The sequence below is a fragment of the Heterodontus francisci genome, chromosome 2 (genome assembly GCF_036365525.1).
Source record: "Heterodontus francisci isolate sHetFra1 chromosome 2, sHetFra1.hap1, whole genome shotgun sequence".
Classification (NCBI taxonomy): domain Eukaryota; kingdom Metazoa; phylum Chordata; class Chondrichthyes; order Heterodontiformes; family Heterodontidae; genus Heterodontus; species Heterodontus francisci.
In genome coordinates, this window is record NC_090372.1 from 40,588,107 (window position 1) to 40,610,503 (window position 22,397).

Genomic DNA, 22,397 nt, shown 5'->3' on the forward strand with positions numbered 1-22,397 from the left:
TCCACTCTGTATCCCATCCCCCTGCCAAATTTGTTTAAACCCCCCCCCCCCTCCCACACCACTAGCAAACCTCCCAGCAAGGATGCTGGTCCCGTTCTGGTTCAGGTGCAACCCATCCATCTTACAGATCCCACCTTTGCCAGAAACAGGCCCAGTGATCCAAGAATCTAAAGCCCTCCCTCCTGCACCATCTCCCCAACTATGCATTCATCTGCTCTAACCTCCTATTCATATACTCACTAGCCCGTGGCACTGGAAGAAACCCGGAGATTACTACCTTTGGGGTCCTACTTTTTAAATCTGCTGCCTAGCTCCTTAAATTCTTTTTGCAGGACCTCATCCCTCTTTCTACCTATGTCATTGGTACCAATCTGGACCACAACCTCTGGCTGTGCACCCTCACCCTCCAGAATACTTTGTAGCCGCTCCAAGACCCTTGCACCAGGGAGGCAACATACCATACTGGAATCATGTCTGCAACCACAGAAACGCCTATCTGTTCCTCTAACCATAGAATCCCCTACCACTATTGCCCTCTTGTCCCTTTTTCACCATCCCAGCACAGCCGAGTCAGCCAGGACATTCCAGTCATGATTCTCGGTGCATTCTTCAGAGGAACCCTCTCCCTCATCGGTACTCAGAACTGAATACCGGTTAGAAAGTGGAGATTAATCCGGTCTCAGAATTTTTTCCAATAATTTCCCTACCACTGATGTTAGACAACACCAGCCTGTAATTACCTGATTTATCCCTGCTACCCTTCTTAAATAATGGTACCACATTCGCTCTCTTCCAATCCTCTGGTACCTCTCCTGTGGCCAGAGAGGATCTGAAAATTTGTGTCAGAGCCCCCGCTATCTTCTCCCTTGCTTCACATAGCAGCCTCGGATACATCTCATCTGGGCCTGGGGTTTTATCCACCTTCAAGCCCGCTAATACAGCTAATACTTCCTCCTTTTCAATGATAATTTGATCAAGTATATCACAATCCCCTTCCCTGATCTCTACACCTACATCGCCCCTCTCCATAGTAAACACAGACGAAAAGTAATCATTCAAAACTCTGGGGACTCCTGCACTACCTGCCCTGACTTCTTTGTCCATCTGGCATCTACCAAGTCACCCCCTGACTGTGCTCGCCTAGGCACTGGCTTGACTATCTCCTGAAAAGTGCCATCCATGTAGTCCTCCACCTTGCGGTTGCACCACAGTGACTCCAGCCACCGCTCGAGCTCAGAAACCCGAAGCTCAAGCTTCTGCAACCGGAGACACTTTCTGCAGACATGTTCACCAAGGTCCAATGGCACTTCCACGACTTCCCACATTGCACAGGAGGTACATTCCGCTTGGCCAAGCTGCCCCGCCATTACTTACTTTCACAATTTAAAAAAAACTTGCTAGTGTAATAACTTACCAGCTATTTACAATCAACTTTTATTCCCTGTACCTTTGAGGCTGAGAAAGAAAAAGAGCAGAGAGCACCGTCCACTGCCTCCAGCCAACGAAAATACCCACATTTAACTTACAGCCTCACTCCATGCAAACAGCACTAGTATAGCCAGTAAATACTAAAAATTTACAGGTAGCTATCCTAGGGCTTTAATTTAACAGGAACCTTTTTTTTTAAACTCCAAACAATCAATCACAGTTATCCCCAGGCAATAACAGGTGCCGCTCACCGATTAATCAGCGCCCAGAATTTCAGTGATGTCACTATTCTTTTTTTTTACTAAATCCAAACAGAGCGCACGCAGGAACAGTCAGAGAGCCTGCTGCCGCCCCGGACGTCAGGTAGGTGAAGGGCCTCTAGCCCTGCTCTTTATTTATAAGTTTTCAGCCCTGTTCTTTTCAGACGTCAGGTAGTTCAGAATGTGGTTTTATATAAAACATCAACTTTTTCCTGAGTGAACTTTCCAAAAAGGACAGAATGCAATATAATTAAAGGGGATGTTTATTTAACAAATGCAACAAGTTACATGCATGATAAATGAAACACTTTACTTCAAATTATTGAATCCATGTTGCAACGTATTTGGCACTAATCTATTTTGTACTGTATTCCAAAGGATTATACAACCTACATTTAATTTATGTTTATTTCAGAACATGAACAGAAAACCTAAAACAAATGTAGACAGGAGAAATTGTGGAAGGATTCACCATCATTCAAATTGGAGGTCGGTTCTGAAAACAAGTTCTGAAATTACAGATGTTTATTCAACCATTATTTTTTGGTATCCTTAAACACTGTTGCAAAGATATTTGATAGAGAATGAAAGATGGAGAGTACTCATTTGACATCCTCAGTAAAGAACCTCCTAAACCTGTGAGACATGCAGAGATGAATTCATGTAACTGGAAGATCAGAAGAATAAATTTATCTATCAGCAGCAGATAAGGAAAAAGCTATTCATCTTCCATGACCCAGAAAATTTTTACTTCACTGTTTCCACACAAGGGGCTGAATTTTACCAGCCCCCCCAATATCAGGGGTCGTAGGGGGGGGGGCCCGGAAAATACCTCCAGGACTTGGCGCCGGGAAGACCCTGCCCCATTTTACCAGTAGTGGCGAGACCTCAGGGCAGCCCCCCCACCGCTCAGCGGCAGAGCCTTAATTTAAATATTTAATAAAATTATAAATGACCGCATAAGCACCTACCTCGTCCTGACGGCCGTCCCACGCTGATATTCCAGCCGGTAACCGGAAGTCCTGCGCCTTCGGATCTCCGTTCGGAGGAGTGAAATTTTCAGGGCGGAAACTATTTCTATTGGCTGAGGGGATAGTGGAAAGGGGTTGAAGGGCAAAGGCAATGAAGTTCGGGGGAGGGGGGGGGGCGGGAAGTTCAGGATGGGAAAATTTTTTTAAAGTGGGGATATGACAATAAATGAAGTGTATGGTCATTGGGGGTTTGGGAGGGGGCCTTCGATCTTGTATTAAAATTTATAAATTTCCATGTCAGATCCATTTCACTTTAAAAAGTAAAAATACTGGTGAGGGCTTGAAGCCCTTTAAAAATGGTGGTGGCGCCTGCACAGTGTCGCCGGACGCCATTGCCGGGGACGATGCACCCGCCCCTCTACATCATTGGGAGCAGGCAGTCCACCCCCTCCACGTCAATGAGCCGCTGCACGAAATATCGCGGTAGCTCTGCGGCGCACACTTTTTGAAGCTCACCACCAAGAACGGTGGCGAGCTAATAAAATTCAGCCCAAGAGCTCTCAAACTTTTTGGTGATATTATCCCTTCCTCTTTATAACAGCATAACCTCTGACCCACCACAAACAATGTTATAAATTGATCTGATAATATATCTAGAATAAAAATGGCACACTTATGTGCACATTTCTTGTTCATTATGTCACAGTCTTGTCAGACTTAATTACATGAACATTTCTTGCAGTTAATATTTCTTTCAACAATCTTTGAAAAATGAAAATCTGTCAATTTGAAATGTGCAGAGAAACTCTAATTGACTAAAGACTCGATGTAATAAACAATTAAACTTTGCAACCGCAAAGGGGCTCAGCTCCATTTCGGCAGCAGAATAATGCATTGTGCATTATATAACATTCCTGAGCCTGAAATTTACATTTAATGCACTGAACAGTAATTGGCTTCAGGAATTTACAAGTAGCTGCCCTTAACTGGATTCCTTGAGGAAATACTTAAATACAGGCCTTTAAAAGGTATAGGCTAGGAGAACAGCTAAACATCACATTCATGCTCCAGACCCCAGATTAATATGGGCAAGGTTGCTGGAGATTCTCTAGTCACACAAAGTAGCCTTTGATTTATTTTCTCTGTGATAAATCTACAACTGGACTCACCAGTATTCACATAAAGGTAGCACAGCACTGCAATTATCTATCAGAGTACATAGTCGTTTTCTGTCATGATCGATCTCCAGAGACCAAAGTGTCCATCTTTAAACGACTTGTTCTGCCTCCAAGATCACCGACTACCAGGTTCATTTGGATATCAAGCCTATTCCTGAAATTGCAACTTGCCCATTACCCTGCTGTTTTAATGGCTCCCTTGTTTTTCAGCTGCATTTTGCTTACCTTTAAGTGCCTCAGCTCCATCTGTTCCCAAAAAACTTAACGTAAATTTCTCCCTGCCCACCTGCTCCATGTGACAAGATTATCAGTGCACAGCTCAAACCAATTCAGTTCACAAGTCACTTGGATTAGCCTTGTTCATGGAATGCTAATATTAATGTATAAACACAGCATGTTTGCGTGATATCCTTCTGTCTGCTATTTTAACAGAAGGATATTGGGTCAAGGTGGGAAGCTGTAATTTGAGTGGGACAACGTTTGTGTGGAGCATAAGCACCAGTTGGGCCAAATGGCCTGTTTCGGCGCTGTAGATTCTATACAATGTAAATGGGTTAAATGGCCCACCGTTCCTGCAACAATTTATTAAGTCCATGAAGAATGAAAATGGGTAAACTAACAAAGCTTTAGAAGGACTACTGGATAATACCCATCATTAAATAGGGCAAATTATTGCAGTGCCACCATAACATATTTGCAACTATTCCATGATTCAACAGCAAACTACAGGACCATGCAAGTGACCTTGTACTATATAAAATATCTCATCTTACTGATGATCAACACAACTGGAACAAATGTTATCCATTAATATGTGGCAATCAAGTGCATATTCAATTCTAGGTTAGTCTCCTGAAGTAGCACAGATTTGTCTACTTACATGTTCCCCCACATCTTCCCCAAGGATCTTGCTGTGCTTCACATAGTCTGCAACAGCACCTGTCAGCACAACATCGAAAGCTTCCACATATGGTGCCAGATCTTGAACTGCAAAAAGGAAACAATAAAATAAAATTCAACCTTAATAGCTTCCTCCTAAAGAAAAATAAAATCATTTAACCTGTCCAAACAGGGCTTGGAGGCTTTGGCATAGAAGATCTACCAATAAGCTTCACTTCTCCTTTCTACCTTCACCATCTAGGATTTGATCCCCATCTCCTTACCCTTCCTTTATTGTCAGCACTTTCCTCACATTCATTTCTCTAAATCCTTGCCATCAATATTGGTTAAGAACAATTCAAACATACACAGAACATAGCAACAGATCAAACCTCAATGATACTTAAAGGGAGAGATCAAGTCACACAACATGAGAAAACAGATCTGTCAACATGAAGGGAGTATATTTTTCCTGAAAACAAGGTAAAGCATGAACATTTTGAGAGGTATGTTTTGACAATCAAAAAGTTGTGTATTTATGTAACAGAGGCAGAGCAAGAGAGCTTTAAATGTAGATAAAAATCCCCAGGAAAATCAGAGGTGTAATCAAAATATGATGCTATGCCAAGTAAGGAGATATTAGAAGGAATCACCAAAACCTTGGTAAAAAATAATGGGTTTTAAGGAAAGTGGTAAAGGAGGAACCAGACGTTGTGAGGTGGAAAGGTTTGGGAGAAATCTCAGAACATGTAGCCGAGCTTGCTGAATGCACAGCCACCACAGAGGAAGAGAGAATTCAGCTGGGGTTGTAGGCTGGAACAGGGAGAGGCAAGGCCATAAATGAAAATTTAAAATGGAAGACTTTGAGGAATGGGCGTCAACGTGAGTCAGAGAGGACGGCAAGTTGGAGAGTGGGATTTGATATGGGCAGCAGAGTTTTGAATCAACTCAAGTTTACAGAGCCAAGGAAACATTGGAACTGTCGAATCTGGAGATCATAAATGCAAGGAATAAGGAGGAAATGGCTGGGTTGGGATTGGAGGTGGGCAATGTCACAGATGTGGAAATAGTTCGCCTTTGTGACAGAAAGGATATGATGCCGGAAGTTCAACTCGGGGCCAAAGACTTACACATACGTTGTGAACAGTCTGGTTCAACCCAAGACAGTGCTGGACGAGAAGTAAAGGCCCGCTCAGGTCTGCAAATGAAACCCGACCCGAGCCCGACTCGGTCAGAGTCCTTTCATTTTTTCCCCGTGACCGACCTGACCTGATGACAGGAATATAATCAACTTTATTGAAGAGGTTGTGCTCTACCTTGGATAAAATCGCTCACTGCAGACTAGTGCAGAGTGTTTCCTGCCTTGACATCCTGGCTGTCATTGTGTCCGACCCGGCCCAAGCCCGAATGCTGGACCCGGAAGAGCGACCCAACCCGACCCTGACACATCGTCAGGTCCCATCAGGTTCGGGTCGGGTAGCCATGCTCTAACGAGAAGGATGGAATCAGTGACAAGGGTATGGAATGAATCATCAGCAGACTATAGCAGGATTAACAAAAAATTGTGGATTTAAATGGAGAGAGAGAGAGGGAGAGAGAGAGAGAGAGAGAGAGAGAGAGAGAGAGAGAGAGAGAGAGAGAGAGAGAGAGAGAGAGAGAGAGAGAGAGAGAGAGAGAGAGAGAGAGAGAGAGAATGAACTTGCATTCATAAGGTGACTTTCATATTCATTGGACATTTCAAAATACTTCACAGCCAATAAAGTACATTTGAAGTGTAATCCCCACTGTTATGTCGGCAAAAGCATCCTATAAGATCCCACAAACAACGAGATACACAATTAGCTATTTGTTGTGGTTTTGGTTGAAGAATAAATTTTGTCCAGCACTTTCTAAGCAAATCATATATATGATGTCCTCTGCCCATTTTTTTTTTTTTAAAAAGGATCACTGCCCATAATTTCTCTTCATCGTGCAATGAGCACCAATTCCGGATAAACATTCTCCAATATTGATACCAGATGAACATCAGAAATAGATTTAAGGCCTAATTAATAGTCCAGTTTAATCTGAAAGGGATTTCCGAAGTTTCAGAAATATCCACCCAACTAGCTTGGTGAAGTCATGAAAAAACAGCCAATGAAGTACTTTTGAAGTGTAGTCACTGTTGTAATGTAGGAAACTCAGCAGCCAATTTGCCCACAAGATGAACCTACAAACAGCGATGTGGTATCAACAAGAAAATTGCTTTTAATGCCATCAGTTGAGGGATAAACATTGGTCAAGACACAGGGAAAATTGTCCCCTGCTGCTCTGCAAATAGTGCAATGGGATCTTTTACATCCACCTGAATGGACAGATGGAGCCTCAGTTAAACATCCAATCTGAAAGACATCACCTCTGAAAGTGCTGCACACCCTCAGTACTGCACTGCAGTGCCAGCCTAGACGATGTGCTCAAGTCTCTGCAGTGGCACTTGAAACACTGACCTTCTGGCTCAAAAAGCAAGGGTGCTACCACCTGAGCCAAGGCTGACATATACACCAGATGTTCCATGATGTCACTCCATTCAACAAATGATTCACCTTCTCTCTCCAACAGTTTAACTGATAATAAATCAAAACACAATCATCTCCAGCGATATGTTCCGACTACTGACATAACAGCCCCTATTCACCTCCACTCTGTGAAAGGTTACCAGCGCAAGAGAACACGGATCAAAGACTGTCCTCTGAAAAGCAGAAACCACAGCCACTAACACCAGAGAGAGAGCAAGAGAGAGAGAGAGAGCGAGAGAGATAGAGAGCAGGAATGCCTGCTGTCTGAAGATAGACAGCGAAAGGTTGTGAAGACTTGAACCTGTTTTGAGAGTCGAAGCTTGCAGAGGAGTGAAGGACCCATGGATCACCAGAAATCACATTATTCACAGATGTCCAGATCGGAGGTCATCTGAAAAGTGAGCGAAGAGAATACTGATTTTTGAAAAGTCTGGGAGATCCAAACCAGTGCAAATGGCAGTAGTTTGGGACTTTTAATTGCAAAGGATCTCCTTCTCAAAAATTACTGTTCAACGTATAATTGTGGTGGGAGTTTTTTTAAATGTTTGATTAAATAAATACCTTTATTTGTAATTTGGGGTATCAGCTACTTACAAAGTACTGTTGGATTAATTGGGGAGTTTTTTTTAGTCTAATTATAATAAACATCTCAAAACGTAATTCTTGAAATTGGTCTAGGGGTTCATATCTTATATTTTTCACGTCAACAATCTCTCTGAGGTTGTAACAAAGATCAAGAATTTTTTTCCATGCAGTGCATTACGATGATCTGGAATGCATTAGCTGAAAAGGTGGTGGAAGCAGATGCAATATGAACTTTCAAAGGGGAATTGGATAAATACATGAAAAGGAAAGAGTAGGACTAAATGGATAATTTTTTGATGAGCTGGAACAGGCAAGGTGGACCAAATGGCCGCCTTCTGTGCTCTATGATTCTATGATATACACTGAATATTGCACTGAATTTTACACCATGCACAAAATATCCATCTTTATTCTTCTCACTCTCTTTTTACTGCCTACCACTCCTCCTCCCACCCCTCCCCACCCCCACTTCAGCCCCTAACCTTTTAGGTTAAAAATCTCAGTGTTTGTTATAGGACAAGCTTAACACATGCTTAAAATAAATGAGTTAGGTCCCTAGTCTGTGTTGACTACTTGTGCTCATACAGTTTAATAGGCCTCATGAGGAGATGGTCTTCAAGTGGGATATATGGAGATCTATAGAAGGAGTTGATTGCCATTCATTTACTCTGCAGTTCAGCACCTTTGTGTAGCATTTCTTTTAAATTGACTTCAGGCACTTACCCCAGAAGCTTCAACCCATAACAAAGGAAACCCTGGCATTGATGCAGGTTAGTCATAGATCAGCCCTCCTTTAGTCCAGAAGTTTGGTTGGGCACTGCTACACTATCAGCTGGGGAAGCACTTGAGAATGGGCACATGCACAAGAAGTAGGCATAAATTAACCAATCTCAAGTGGTAAATAGAACAGCACAGTACATACACCACCTGCATTCCAACAATAAAAATTACTTCATTTTTAATATATACTGCAGTTTATTGTACAGGAAAGAAAACGTCAGACTAATAGGATATACACTGGTAACAAAAATTGAACAGGAAAAGCAGTTATCAGGTTTATTAAAAATAATACTGGCCAATTGCATCACTTGCTGGAAGAATCAGACACTGAGCTCCAGAGTCTGCTGTGTATGCTACCATAAAAGGAGGACAGTCTTTGATCTGTGTTCTCTGTTGCCCTGGTAACCTTTCACAGGAGGTGAGGTCACCGGACTTTCTGAACTCCATCTTGTACTTTAAAAAGTGAAATCACACTTTTTAAAACATAATCATGTTATACGGTCCAGCATTCAAAACGATCTCCACTCTTTTGTTCTATTGTTAATTATCTTAAATCTGTGTTTTCTGGTTACCAACACTCGTACAGGCATAAAAGTAAAAAATCCAGTGTAGTACCTCCATTGTCCCCATTCACTGCATCAGAAACTGGGATCACAGCGCCTGGTATCTTCAATGATGCCAACTCCAATCGTTTGACAGACTTCTCCAAACGTTCCACTAAATCTTGCAACTCTGCCATTATAGATATACTGAAAGAAAATCAGCAAAAGAGCATTAAATGGGCATGGTTAACAGTTAATCATCACTAAAAATATAGAAACAAGTCAGCTCGAGTGAGTTTTTTTGCTTCGTTCATGGGATGTGGGGATCAGTGGCTAGGCCAACATTTATTACCCATCCCTAATTGCCCTTGAGTAATAAAAGGATATAATTTAATCGAGTTCAGACAACATCACAAACCAAAATTTGTAATTCTTAAGCAACGTATGCCCCAAAACAGGCAAACAATGAAGGCCTCCTCTTTTGGGGCTCTCTGTACCAAGGACAGAAAAAAAAATGCAACAGCCCATATTTTCGGCAGCATTTGCATGAATTTCAATGACAGCAAAGAATTTTACATTTTACAAAGAAATTTTCCATGGAGCTTCGAGCTATGTTGCACACATACTGTAAGATTCTCCTGGTCTTGTTATGGAAGTCTCCTAGTGTTTGTTTTACAATTGATGCATGCTATAGCTTCCTAAGGCAGTGTAATTGCTCTGCTATGAATGCACTGGTGCCATAATGATGAAACAGCAAACAAGTCACCTTCACTTGTCACTGTGCACAGACTAATTCTTCTATTTAAAAAAAGCACAGAAGTAAATACTGTAGCCAGCAAAAAAAAGAATAAAACTGAAAGATTAAAATTTTGCTACCAGCACAACTTTCCAGTATAAACTGGAATTTTTTTTTTATTGTCATAGTCTTAATCAAACTCCATCAGAATGCATCAGCACAGCCTCCTTCTGTGCCGTAACATTCTATGATTCCAACACCAATGCCCTTCCTCCAGAAAATGTTAAGGGTCACCCAGCATCGTTGCGATCGTGGCTTCAGAACTTGTTCTAATGGAAGATTGCCAAGTTCATCGTCCTTGAATGTCCACTTGGTCATGTGAGAGGGTATAAGGTCTGCCTCACCCGATAATGTCCTCCTGTACTAGATGAGCCCTTTTCTGTCCGATAATGAGGACTTTGCAGTTGCCAGAAAACCTGCATGCCAAGGTTTGCGGAATTTGAAAGGTGATGTGAGCGCGTAGCAAAGGAAGTTTTGATTCAAACGTTACTTTGAAAGGAACAAAAGGAGAAAATGCCAATAAGTTTTTGTTACGATCAAGCAGACAATAAAGAACACAGTGGGCAGCACAGTGGCTAGCACAGCAGTCTCACAGCTCCAGCGACCCGGGTTCAATTCTGGGTACTGCCTGTGCGGAGTTTGCAAGTTCTCCCTGTGACTGCGTGGGTTTTTGCCGGGTGCTCCGGTTTCCTCCCACAGCCAAAGACTTGCAGGTTGGTAGGTAAATTGGCCATTATAAATTGCATTATAAACCCACGCAGACACAGGGAGAACTTGCAAACTCCGTACAGGCAGTACCCAGAACTGAACCCGGGATCAATCACTGATCCTTGTGGTACGCCGCCAGGTACAGTCTGCCTGCTTATTCCTACTCAGTTTTCTGTCCATTCACTAATGTCCTTTAGGGAAGGAAATCTGCTGTCTTTACCTGGTCTGGATTATATGTGACTCCAGACTTACAGCAATGTGGTTGACTCTTACATGCCCTCTGAAATAGCCTAGCAAGCCACTCAGTTGCATCTAATGGCTATGAAGTCAATAAAAAGGAATGAAAGCAGACGGACCACCCAGCATCGACCTAGGCGCCGGAAATGACAAAGGCAAACCCAGCCTTGTCGACCCTGCAAAGTCCTCCTTACTAATGTCTGGGGGCTTGTGCCAAAATTGGGAGAGCTGTCCCACAGACTAGTCAAGCAACAGCCTGACATAGTCATACTCATGGAATCATACCTAACAGACAATGTCCCAGACACTGCCATTGCTATCCCCAGGTATGTCCTGTCCCACTGGCAGGACAGACCTAGCAGTGGTGGCGGGACAGTTATACAGAAGGGAGGAAGTTGCCCTGGGAGTCCTCAACATCGACTCTGGACCCCATGAGATCTCATGGCATCAGGTCAAACATGGGCAAGCAAACCTCCTGCTGATTACCACCTACCACCCTCCCTCAGCTGATGAATCAGTACTCCTCCATGTTGAACAGCACTTGGAGGAAGCACTGAGGGTGGCAAGGACACAGAATGTACTCTGGGTGGGGGACTTGAATGCCCATCACCAAGAGTGCCTCGGTAGCACCACTACTGACCAAGCTGGCCGAGTCCTAAAGGACATAGCTGCTAGACTGGGTCTGCGGCAGGTGGTGAGGGAACCAAGAGGGAAAAACATACTTGACCTCATCCTCACCAATCTGCCTGCTGCAGAAGCATCTGTCCATGACAGTTTTGGTAGGAGTGACCACCGCACAGTCCTTTTGGAGACTAAGTCCCGCCTTCACATTGAGGATACCGTCCGTCGTGTTGTGTGGCACTATCACCATGCTAAATGGGATAGATTTTGAACAGATCTAGCAATGCAAATCTGGGCATCCAATCTGGGCATCCATGAGGTGCTGTGGGCCATCAGCAGCAACAGAATTGCACTTTGCCACAATCTGTGACCTCATGGCCCGGCATATCCCCCACTCTACCATTACCATCAAGCCAGGAGACCAACCCTGGTTCAATGAAGAGTGCAGGAGGGCATGCCAGGAGCAGCACCAGGCATACCTCAAAATGAGGTGTCAACCTGGTGAAGCTACAACACAGGACTATCTGCGTGCAAAACTGCGTAAGCAGCATGCGATGGACAGAGCTAAGCGATCCCATAACCAACGGATCAGATCTAAGCTCTGTAGTCCTGCCACATCCAGCCGTGAATGGTGGTGGACAATTAAACAACTAACTGAAGGAGGTGGCTCCACAAATATCCCCATCCTCAATGATGGGGTAGCCCACATCAGTGCAATAGATAAGGCTGAAGCATTTGCAACAATCTTCAACCAGAAGTGCCAAGTTGATGATCCATCTCGGCCTCCTCCTGAAGTTCCCAGCATTACAGATGCCAGACTTCAGCCAATTCGATTCACTCCGCGTGATATCAAGAAACGACTGAAGGCACTGGATACTGCAAAGGCTATGGGCCCCGATAACATTTTGGCAAAAGTACTGAAGACCTGTGCTCCAAAACTTGCCACGCCCCTAGCCAAGATGTTCCAGTACAGCTACAACACTGGCATCTACCCTGCAATGTGTAAAATTGCCCAGGTACGTCCTGTACACAAAAAGCAGGACAAGTCAATTCTGGGTACTGCCTGTGTGGAGTTTGCAAGTTCTCCCTGTGTCTGCGTGGGTTTCCTCCGGGTGCTCCGGTTTCCTCCCACATGCCAAAGACTTGCGGGTTGATAGGTAAATTGGCCATTAGCAATTGCCCCTAGTGTAGGTAGGTGATAGGGAAATATCGGGATAGGTGGGGATGTGGTAGGAATATGGGATTAGTGTAGCATTAGTATAAATGGGTGGTTGATGGTCGGCACAGACTCGGTGGGCCGAAGGGCCTGTTTCAGTGCTGTACCTCTAAACTAAACTAAAAGTCCAACCCGGCCAATTACCGCCCCATCAGTCTACTCTCAATCATCAAAGTGATGGAAGGCATCATCAACAGTGCCATCAAGAAGCACTTGCTTAGCAATAACCTGCTCTGTGACACTCAGTTTGGGTTCCACCATGGCCACTCAGCTCCGGACCTCATTACAGCCTTGGTTCAAACATGGACAAAAGAGCCTCAAGAGGCGAGGTGAGAGTGACTGCCTTTGACATCAAGGCAGCATTTGAGTGAGTATGGCATCAAGGAGCCCTAGCAAAACTGAAGTCAATGGGAATCAGGGGGAAAACTCTCCGCTGGTTGGAGTCATACCTAGCGCAAAGGAAGATGGTTGTGGTTGTTGGAGGTCAATCATCTGAGCTCCAAGACATCACTGCAGGAGTTCCGCAGGGTAGTGTCCTGGGCCCAACCATTTCCAGCTGCTTCATCGATGTCCTTCCTTTAATCGTAAGGTCAGAAGTGGGGATGTTCGCTATTGATTGCACAATGTTCAGCACCATTCGTGACTCCTCATACACGGAAGCAGTCTGTGTAGAAATGCAGCAAGGCCTGGACAATATCCAGGCTTGGGCTGATAAGTAGCAAGTAACATTCGTGCCACACAAGTGCCGGGCAATGACCATTCCAACAAGAAGGAGTCTAACTATCTCCCCTTGACATTCAATAGCATTACCATCGCTGAATCCCCCACTAACATCCTAGGGGCTACCATTGACTAGGAATCCTGTGGTGAGTAACTCATCTCCTGACTCCCCAAAGCCTGTCCATCATCTACAAGGCACAAGTCAGGAGTGTGATGGAATACTCTCCACTTGCCTGGATGGGTGCAGCTCCAACAACACTCAAGAAGCTTAACACCATCCAGGACAAAGCAGCTCACTTGATTGGCACCCCATCCACAAACATTCACTCCCTCCACCGATGCACAGTGGCAGCAGTGTGTTCCATCTACAAGATGCACTGTACCAACGCACCAAGGCTCCTTAGCCAGCACCTTCCAAACCCGCAACCTCTACCAACTAGAAGAACAAGGACAGCAGATGCATGGGACCACCACCACCTGTAAGTTCCCCTCCAAGTCACACACCATCCTGACTTGGAACTATATCGCCGTTCCTTCACTGTCGCTGGGTCAAATCCTGGAACTCCCTTCCTAACAGCACTGTGGGTGTACCTATCTCACACGGATTGCAGCGGTTCAAGAAGGCAGCTCACCACCAGCTTCTCAAGGGCAATTAGGGATGGGCAATAAATGGTGGCCTCGCCACCGACGCCCACATCCCATGAATGAATAAAAAAAAAAATCAATACATGCCCGTTCCATAGCCTAAATTTGTGTAATGACCTCTTCTATCTTACTGAATGGATTTTGAAAATCCAAATACACTACATCCACTGGTTCCTCATTACCTACCCTGCAAGTTACAATTTCAAAAAACTAAGATTTTTCAAACATCATTTCCCTTACATAAATCCATATTGACTCTGCATAATAATATTATGATTTTCTAAATGTCGTTACCACATACGTCCCTAATAGATTCTAGCATTTTCCTTACTATTGATGTTAAGCAAACTGGCCTAAGTTTCTTTTTTTCTCTCTCCCTCCTTTCTTGAATAGTGGGGTTATCTTATTTGCTATCTTCCAATCCATGGGGACTGTTCTACAATCTAGAGAATTCTTGAAGATCAAAATATATGCATCCATTATCTCTGTAGCTACCTCTTTTCAAAGTTTAGGATGCAGGTCATCAGGTCCAGGAGATTTGTCAACTTTTAGTCCAATTATTCTTGCCAATACTATTTCTTTACTTTTGCTAATTTAAGATCTTCATTCTCATTAGACCCAGCTGAAGAGCAAAATCGAATCAGAGCCAGGTAGTGCTGTCAAAACTAACCAGGATAAGCTTTTCTTTTGCTCTTAAATTCTGTGGTTAAGACTCTTTTGGGCTCCTGGATCGTACTCCAGTGATTCAGACCCTGCAGAAGATCAAGCTGTTAACACCTCAAGGTTTCTGCTCTTCAGTTATTCTCAATTGCCCTTTTTGGTTTGGATGGATGAATGGATTTATTTATTTTTAAGAGCACAATATTCAACTGACATCACCCACTCTGCTCTGACTAAGACAGTATTCATCATCTATCCTCCAGTGAAAAGGAAACACAAGCTGCCCAGCTATGGCTGGAGGAGTAGATACTGAAGCATTGGAATCTATCCACAAGACGAATCAAACACTTCCGCCCCACCCCCCTGCCTCCCCATCTCCCTTTTAAGAGACCCAAAGGTGATCAGATTTGTGCAACTAATTCTGCTCGTCAATGCTCAGAATGAACTCGGCCATCTATTGATATATACTTTGAGGAACCAACTGGTCAGCTGGCCCAAACCAGTTGTGCATACTTGAAGTGATCAAGGGATTTTATCTTCTCTGGCAGCACATGGTTTCACTAACAGCCATTAACCTATTTAAAATTAAATGCATCATAAATGCAAGTTCATTCATTCTTTATTAGAGTTACATCCGACTGCAAAGGAGTTCTATGCAACACATTAAATACTGGGCTGCCAGAGGAAATTAAGGCAAGGCTGAGTCTTGACAATGTTAATAGGGCGTTTAGTTACTTTTACTCTGACCTGTGTTAAGTCAGAAGTCAAGTGCTTTCTTAGTTGCTATTTGTCACTACTTGCGCTCTCCCTTCACTGTACCTAAAGTTTTGAGTATACACATTACAATGACTGAGGTACTTCTAGCTGTAAATAACTTCCTAGCTCTGATTATTCCTCCACTGACTTATAGACAGACAAATCATTCACGTTGGTTCTTCTGCTTCTGAAATTTTTTTCCATGAAGTTGCTAATTGGTGTCACCCAGATATTTGGATACTGAAAAAGAACAAGGACCCCATGGGCAGAAATTTATCAGGAAGACGGGGTCCCACTGTTGGGATCAGAAATGGGTGCGTGGCACATCGGGGGCAGGAGCAGATGACTGCTCGCAATCCAGTGGCAGCCGGCCAATTAAGCTTAATGAGGCGCGACACCCTATCAATTGCGGTCAGAGCCGGGACCGAAGGTAGGGCGTGCGGCACCAGCCTACACCTCGACAGGTGCTGGGACCATTTTTAAACGGGAGTCAGCCCTGCACTGAACTGTGCATTCCATAGGCCTGGGAGAGGAGGAGGTAGAGGCCTGCTACCCGACCTGAACCCGAAGGGACCCGACAACATGTGTCGGGTTCGGGTCAGGTCGGGCCCATATTCAGGGTGTGGCTGTCGGGCTCAGCTCGAGTCGGGCGGAGTCCAGGTCGAGCCGGATCGGGTCAGACGCACACAGTAAGTGCTCTGCTGGTACGTAATGAAATTTTTTTTTTAAAAAACTTATCTGAGCTGGGAGTCCGGGACCAAAGGGAGTGTACGCAGTGAGCGAGTGATGTCACTATGACATCATTGCGCATCAGCTGCAGCTTCGTGGAGCTTCCCAGTGGGAAGGTAAGTAAAGAGATGGTTGGGTCGGGCTCAGGTCGGGCCGGTCTCGGGTTCTTTTTTCCTGACCTGAGTAGGCCTCTAGGAGGAGGTGATAGAAGAAACATAAGCAGTGGCTGAAGACAGACCCTGGGCAGCCCCACACTTCCCTGATGCCTCCCTCTACTTATTTCTGCAAGCTGGAAGGGAGAGGAGGCACATTCTGTTCCCAAGGGACGGGAGGAGGAAATCTGGCAGCCAAACCAAGCAGGCCTAGCTCCAGATCACAGGAGGAGGTGAGCAGCTGTGGTCTGACATCATGGATCCAGTGGCACAAGCAGCTCAATCTCATCCTGGCTGCGAAACTGAGTGCCCTTTAACGCCTTCATCCTCTTGGGCCTTGCATTTGGCAAAGCTGGAGGGTGCATTGGGAGATGAGGGATTAACCCCCAGACTTGCAGGTTGGTAGGTAAATTGGCCATTATTAAATTGCCCCTAGTATAGGTAGGTGGTAGGGGAATTGTGGGGATGTGGTAGGAATATGGGATTAATAAAGGATTAGTATAAATGGGTGGTTGATGGTCGGCACAGACTCGGTGGGCCGAAGGGCCTGTTTCAGTGCTGTATCAATAAATAAATAAAATAAAACACGGACAAAGGTTCAGGGGATGCATGCTAACTGACTACGGCATGGCAAAGTGGCCTGAAAGAAGGTCCCTCGTCATTGCAGAACCTTGCTAGGTTCCTGGAAAGAGGCCGCATGCAGAAGACTGCCTATGTCTTGGGATTGTTCTTGCTGGGGGACCAATAGCTTCCTTCCCTCTGTCTGAAGAAGATAGCACACATTCGGACAGAGTGGACCAAGACCGGCAATGGGCTGCCCATTCTCCATGTTCTGACCCCGTTGGAGGAGGCAGGCATCACATTGGCTGGACATTAAGATAGCCGAAGCGCTGCAAACAGAGAGGTAGGAACACCTTCTGAAGGCAGTGAGTAAGGTCACCATGGTGTACAAGGCTGCATCTGCAGCAATGGAGCCATGCTGCTCATCAGACATCTGGTGCCCACAGGTGCCTGCAATGTAGGGGTGCGCACGATGTCGGGAGGAGAGGCCCTTGACCCTTACATGTCTCGGTTCTCTCAAGCTGTCAAATCAGACAGCCTCCAAGACTGTGGGGGAGCATGCCACCTCTGAGGGGGAGAAAGGAGCCTCAGAGTCCATCACCCCATACGCCTGCAACCTCCATCAGCACAGGTACTCGCACCTCAGTGGGTTTGTGCTTGAGGTCAGATCTGGCACACAAGCTGTTGAGCACAGCACTGACATGCCCGAGCAGCTGACAGAGACTGTGACAGCCCAGGTCTCAAAAAGTCAGAGGACTGCGGGAGGCCAGGCCTATGCTGAGCCCCAGGCTCGTGATGTGCCTCTGGTATCGGCAGCATCACAGGGAATGCTGCAACTGCAGCGAGAGGTCCGGCAACATCTGGTAGAGATGCCAGAGGCAATGTGCGCCCAAGTGCAGATGATGGAGGAGTCCATCCAGGCCTGGAGCTCATCATTGTCTCTGACTGGTGCACGAGTAGCATCCTCCATTGATAGGTTGGCAGCTCTAATGAAGAGCCACATTCAGCAAAGCACCCAGGGTCTGCAGAACTGCATACTCTCATCTTGAACATGGGTGCAAGGAAGCAGTGGCAAGGCAAGAGGGGGACAGGGGACCTGGAGTCACCACCAGGTCCTCTGCACTCAGGTCAGCGGGGAGGCAGAAGTCTGCCTAGCTAGGGAGAAGTAGCTGCCTCCTGCAGCTGGGGGGCTCCTCTCAAGTTGCTCCTGGTGCAGGCAGATGCTCATCTGCCCTTCTATCAGATGCACCTTCATCCCTGCCGACAGAGGGTGGTACTGCTTCTGTGCAGAAGGTTTTTAGCGTGCCGGGGCCCCCCAGGCCTAATGCATCCAGAGAATGACAGCCAAGGTCATCCCTCGCCAAGAGGCAGCAAGATCAGCAGCCTGCCTCCACTTCAGCTGATAGCACAGGGGGAGCACCTCATAGGAATTCATGCAACAGAATAAAAGTAGTGCACATAGAATCACAGGATCCTCACAGGCGATTGTATCTTTTGCATGCACAGGATAGGGTCTGTTGTAAATATGACTAAATCATTTCTGGTAAGCATGATGACCTCCCTCTCTCTTCAGTCATGCCTTTGGTCATTCGTTCCAACCCAGCCTCTGAACAGGCTGGAGGCGAAACAACATTCTACGAGGGGTCAACGCTGGAGCCTGCCCAGCTCTGCACTGTGTGAATGTTCAATGAGCAAGTGCATCCAGAAGCAAGGAAGGAAGGTGACAACATGGCTGCATAAAGTTGTCTTTATTGGTCAAGTTATAACTGGCAAGAAGGATCAAAAGAAACACTAATTTACAAGGGCATCACCAGCCTCCTTTGTACCTATCTCACAGGCACTCTCATGTTGTTCCTGGGATCCTTTATCTGGCGTGGCTGCCCATCTTCCCCCTCCACATCCTCATTGTCCAAGGAGGCAGTCCACTCTCACTTTCCTTGCTACTCAACAGCTCCCCCCTCTGCAGCAGCAGATTGTGCAATGCACAGCAGACCACCACAATACGCAAAACCCTCCCCGGGGCATACTGAAGGGTTCTACCAGACCGATTTAGGAACCCGAGTCTCATCTTCAGCAGACCAATGGCCTGATCTATGGTCGCTCATGTTGTCCCATGGCATGTGTTGTACCTCTCCTCTGCATCTCTATGTGGGTTCCTCAGAGACATGGGAAGCTATGTCCTCAGTGGGTAGCCCTTGTCTCCAAGAATCCATCCTGAAGGTGGAGGAAAGCAGGAAAAGTTCTAGCACGTAGGACTGCTTCAAAATGTAGGCATCATGGCAACTTTGCAGGAAGCGTGTACAGACCTGCAGGACCATTTATGGTGATCGCAGACCAGCTGTACATGGATGAAGTGGAAGCCCTTCCTATTGATGAAGGCTGCTGGTAGTGTTCAGGAGCCTTGATGACCACATGCATGCAGTCGATGACACCTTGCATCTAGGGGAATCCCAGGAATGGCTCTCAACTTGAGAGTTGGGGTCTGGGTAGAAGCGCACAGTCACCGGCCCTCCTGAAAAGGGCACTGGTGACCTCCTTGATGCACCAATGTGCCGTTGATTGAGAGATGCCACACATATCTGCAGTGGATCCCTGGAATGATCCAGAGTTGTAGAAGTTCTGCGCCACAGTAACCTTCAGCGCCACTGGCATTGGATTTCCACCAAGTCCCCTGGGGCACAGCTCGCCCTGCATCATAGTGCAGAGGTCAGTGATGGAGTCTTCATTGGCACTGCCTCTCTGGCATGTGCAGATAGGTGGGCCTCAACCTGCAGACCCTCTCTGGAGGGTACCTCCTTCTGCGCTGGGGAGCCTCCTCTTTCACCTCTGTGCCCTTCTCCATCTGGAGGCTGGTGCTGACATTCACAGGTCGCTGCGGTGCTGCTGTAAGTGCCTGGCTTTGCCTCCCACTCTGCTGCACCTCCTCTTCAACAAGGTCCCCGATGCCAGAACGAATGAGACCCATGATATTTGGCCTCTCTCTAAATGCTAGTCCTTCACTGCCAGCGGCACGCAGCCATCCACCCCCCCCCCCCCCCCCCTCACTTGTGAGCTTTGCAGAGGTGGCAATTGTCCATTGCCCCGCCCCCACCTTGCACCGGCTGGCACCACCCCCCCTCCCCCGCAGCTCAGACACCCTCCCCCTCATTCCTCAACACACAATGCATGATGTCCTCCCTTCGTCACCCTGCCTAGCAGTCGATGGGTGCCCTCCCGATGGCCTCCCTTAGTAGGCAGCCTCTACATCGCGTCTTCTGCCTCTACATCGCCTCTTCACCCCAAAAGCCCCATGAAACCCATGCACCTTTTATAAAATGCAATCCTGATCATAAAAGTGCTTTCAAATGGCCTCTTAAGTATCTTAATTACCTACCCGTCACGTCGCCATCTGATCTCCACCCTCCATGCTTGCAGCCATCAGTAAAATCAGGATGAGATGTCATGACATCTGACTTCCTGTCTGACATGTCCCATCCCCATTTTACATCCCTCCACACCTCCATTCCCATCCAATTCAGTCCCATAAGTGTAATTACTTTGTCACCTTTGAATTGGCACTCCATAGGTTTTATGAAAATTCTGACCAATCTGGTATTTAACCTAAAGTGATCGTCATCAGAAGGGTATTTATTTATCACAAGGTGCTCCTCCAATATCCAGCTGCATCTCAACTTGCTATTCCATGATTGCATCAGATGAATTTAGCTGGCCCTTTTTAGATACTGAATTGTGTGTAGTACGACAGATCACGTGGTTTTGAGAAGTCTTTTTCGAATGGGTTTCCTGGTTATACTCAGTCTTTGCTCATCCATAACCTCTAATAAGACTGAAAAGTCTTCCAATGACGTGTTTCATAGCACTTGGTCTGGCTGCCCTGTTGCTTTTGCTTCATGGCAAATGATGAACAGGGCAAGAAAGAAAGCACAGACTTATATTTACATAAAGCCTCATCACATCTGTGTCCCAGAGCAAATCATATAAGCACCTCAAAAAGTAATTTGACACATGAGAGTAAACTCGGCAGCCAACTTACACATATTATGTCCCACAAACAGCAAACAAGATGTTCCACCAGTTAATCTATTTTGGTGATTTTGGTTGAGGGAGGAATATAAAATCATGTAACCATTCTATGATTCTAGCAAAGAAGGAGGCCATTCAGCCTGTCGAGCCAGTGCTGGCTCTCTGCAAGAACAACTCCGCTAGTCGCACTCCCCCACCCTTTGCCCATAACCCTGCAATTTTTTCCCCTTCAGGTGCGTACCCAAATCCCTTTTGAAAGCCATGACTGAATCTGCCCCACCACCCTTCCGGGTAATGAATTCCAGATCCTAACCATTCAATGCATAAAAAAAGTTTTTCCTCATGTGGCCTTTGATTCCTTTGACAACCAGATTAAATCTGTGTCCACTGGTTCACGATCCTTCTGCCAATGGGAACAGTTTCTCTCTAACAGCTGTGTCTAGACGCCTCATGATTTTGAAAACCTCCATCAAATCTCTCTTCTCTAAGGGGAACTGCCCCAGCTTCTCTAACCCATTCATATAATTAGTCCCTCATCCCAGAAACCATTCTCATAAATCTTTCCTGCACCCTCCCTAAAGCCTTCAACATCCCTCCTAAAGTGTTTCATCCAGAATTGAAAACAATATTCCAGGTGAGGCAGAACCAGTGTTTTATAAAGATTCTGCATAACTTCCTTGCCTTCGTACTCTATGCCTCTATTTATAAAGTCAGGATCCTCCATGTATTTTTAACCACTTTCTCATCCTGCCCACCACCTTCAACAATTCGTGCACATATATCTCCAGGTCTGCCTGTTCCTGAACACCCTTTAGAACTGTACCCTTAAATTCATATTGCCCAGGACATCAGGAGAATTCCTTACTGTTCTTTGAAAAGTGCCATGGAATCCTTTACATTCACCTGAATGGCCAGAAGATGCAGATGGCGCTAACAGTTTGTCACATTTCAAGAATAAAATAGCAAAGCAATTTCAGGTAAAGGCATTCCCAAATTCTGTAACCACTAAAACCCTTCTCAAGAAAGTACACTCCACTCTTTCAAAAAGATTTCTCAGCATCTAAGGAGGAGACCAAACTAAATTTGTTGCGACAGTCTTGAAGTACCTGATGTCTTGGAATGAAGTTGAGCACTTCCTTTCTTTGACTATTGATTCACTAGCTACCACTGAGCAAAACATTGCTTGTATACAATTATTAATCACCCAGCTTCCCTCCCTAGTGTGCTGGAACATATTTGACATTGACTTCCAAGATGAAGTATTGCCCTCCATGATTTGGGAATGTCATTCATTAAGGGAAGAAGACTAAGTCCATCAAGTGAACTCCCTGGAATAAGATCCTATAGTGATATTAAATACTCAAAGTCTTGGGAAGAAGTTAACAGGATAAAGTG

At 45.6% G+C, this 22,397-nt stretch overlaps 1 protein-coding gene across 1 annotated transcript in view; it reads right to left on the reverse strand.

Moving 5' to 3' along the window:
- The window catches only part of cap2 (cyclase associated actin cytoskeleton regulatory protein 2), a 237,952-nt gene that overhangs the window by 186,366 nt on the left and 29,189 nt on the right, over positions 1–22,397 (reverse strand). The window contains exons 2-3 of the mRNA XM_068057232.1: positions 9,252–9,385; positions 4,718–4,824 (exon numbers count right to left, since the gene is read on the reverse strand). Coding sequence (XP_067913333.1) covers positions 4,718–4,824; positions 9,252–9,375 — 231 coding nt within the window. The 5' untranslated portion in view covers positions 9,376–9,385. The remainder of the gene's footprint in view (positions 1–4,717; positions 4,825–9,251; positions 9,386–22,397) is intronic.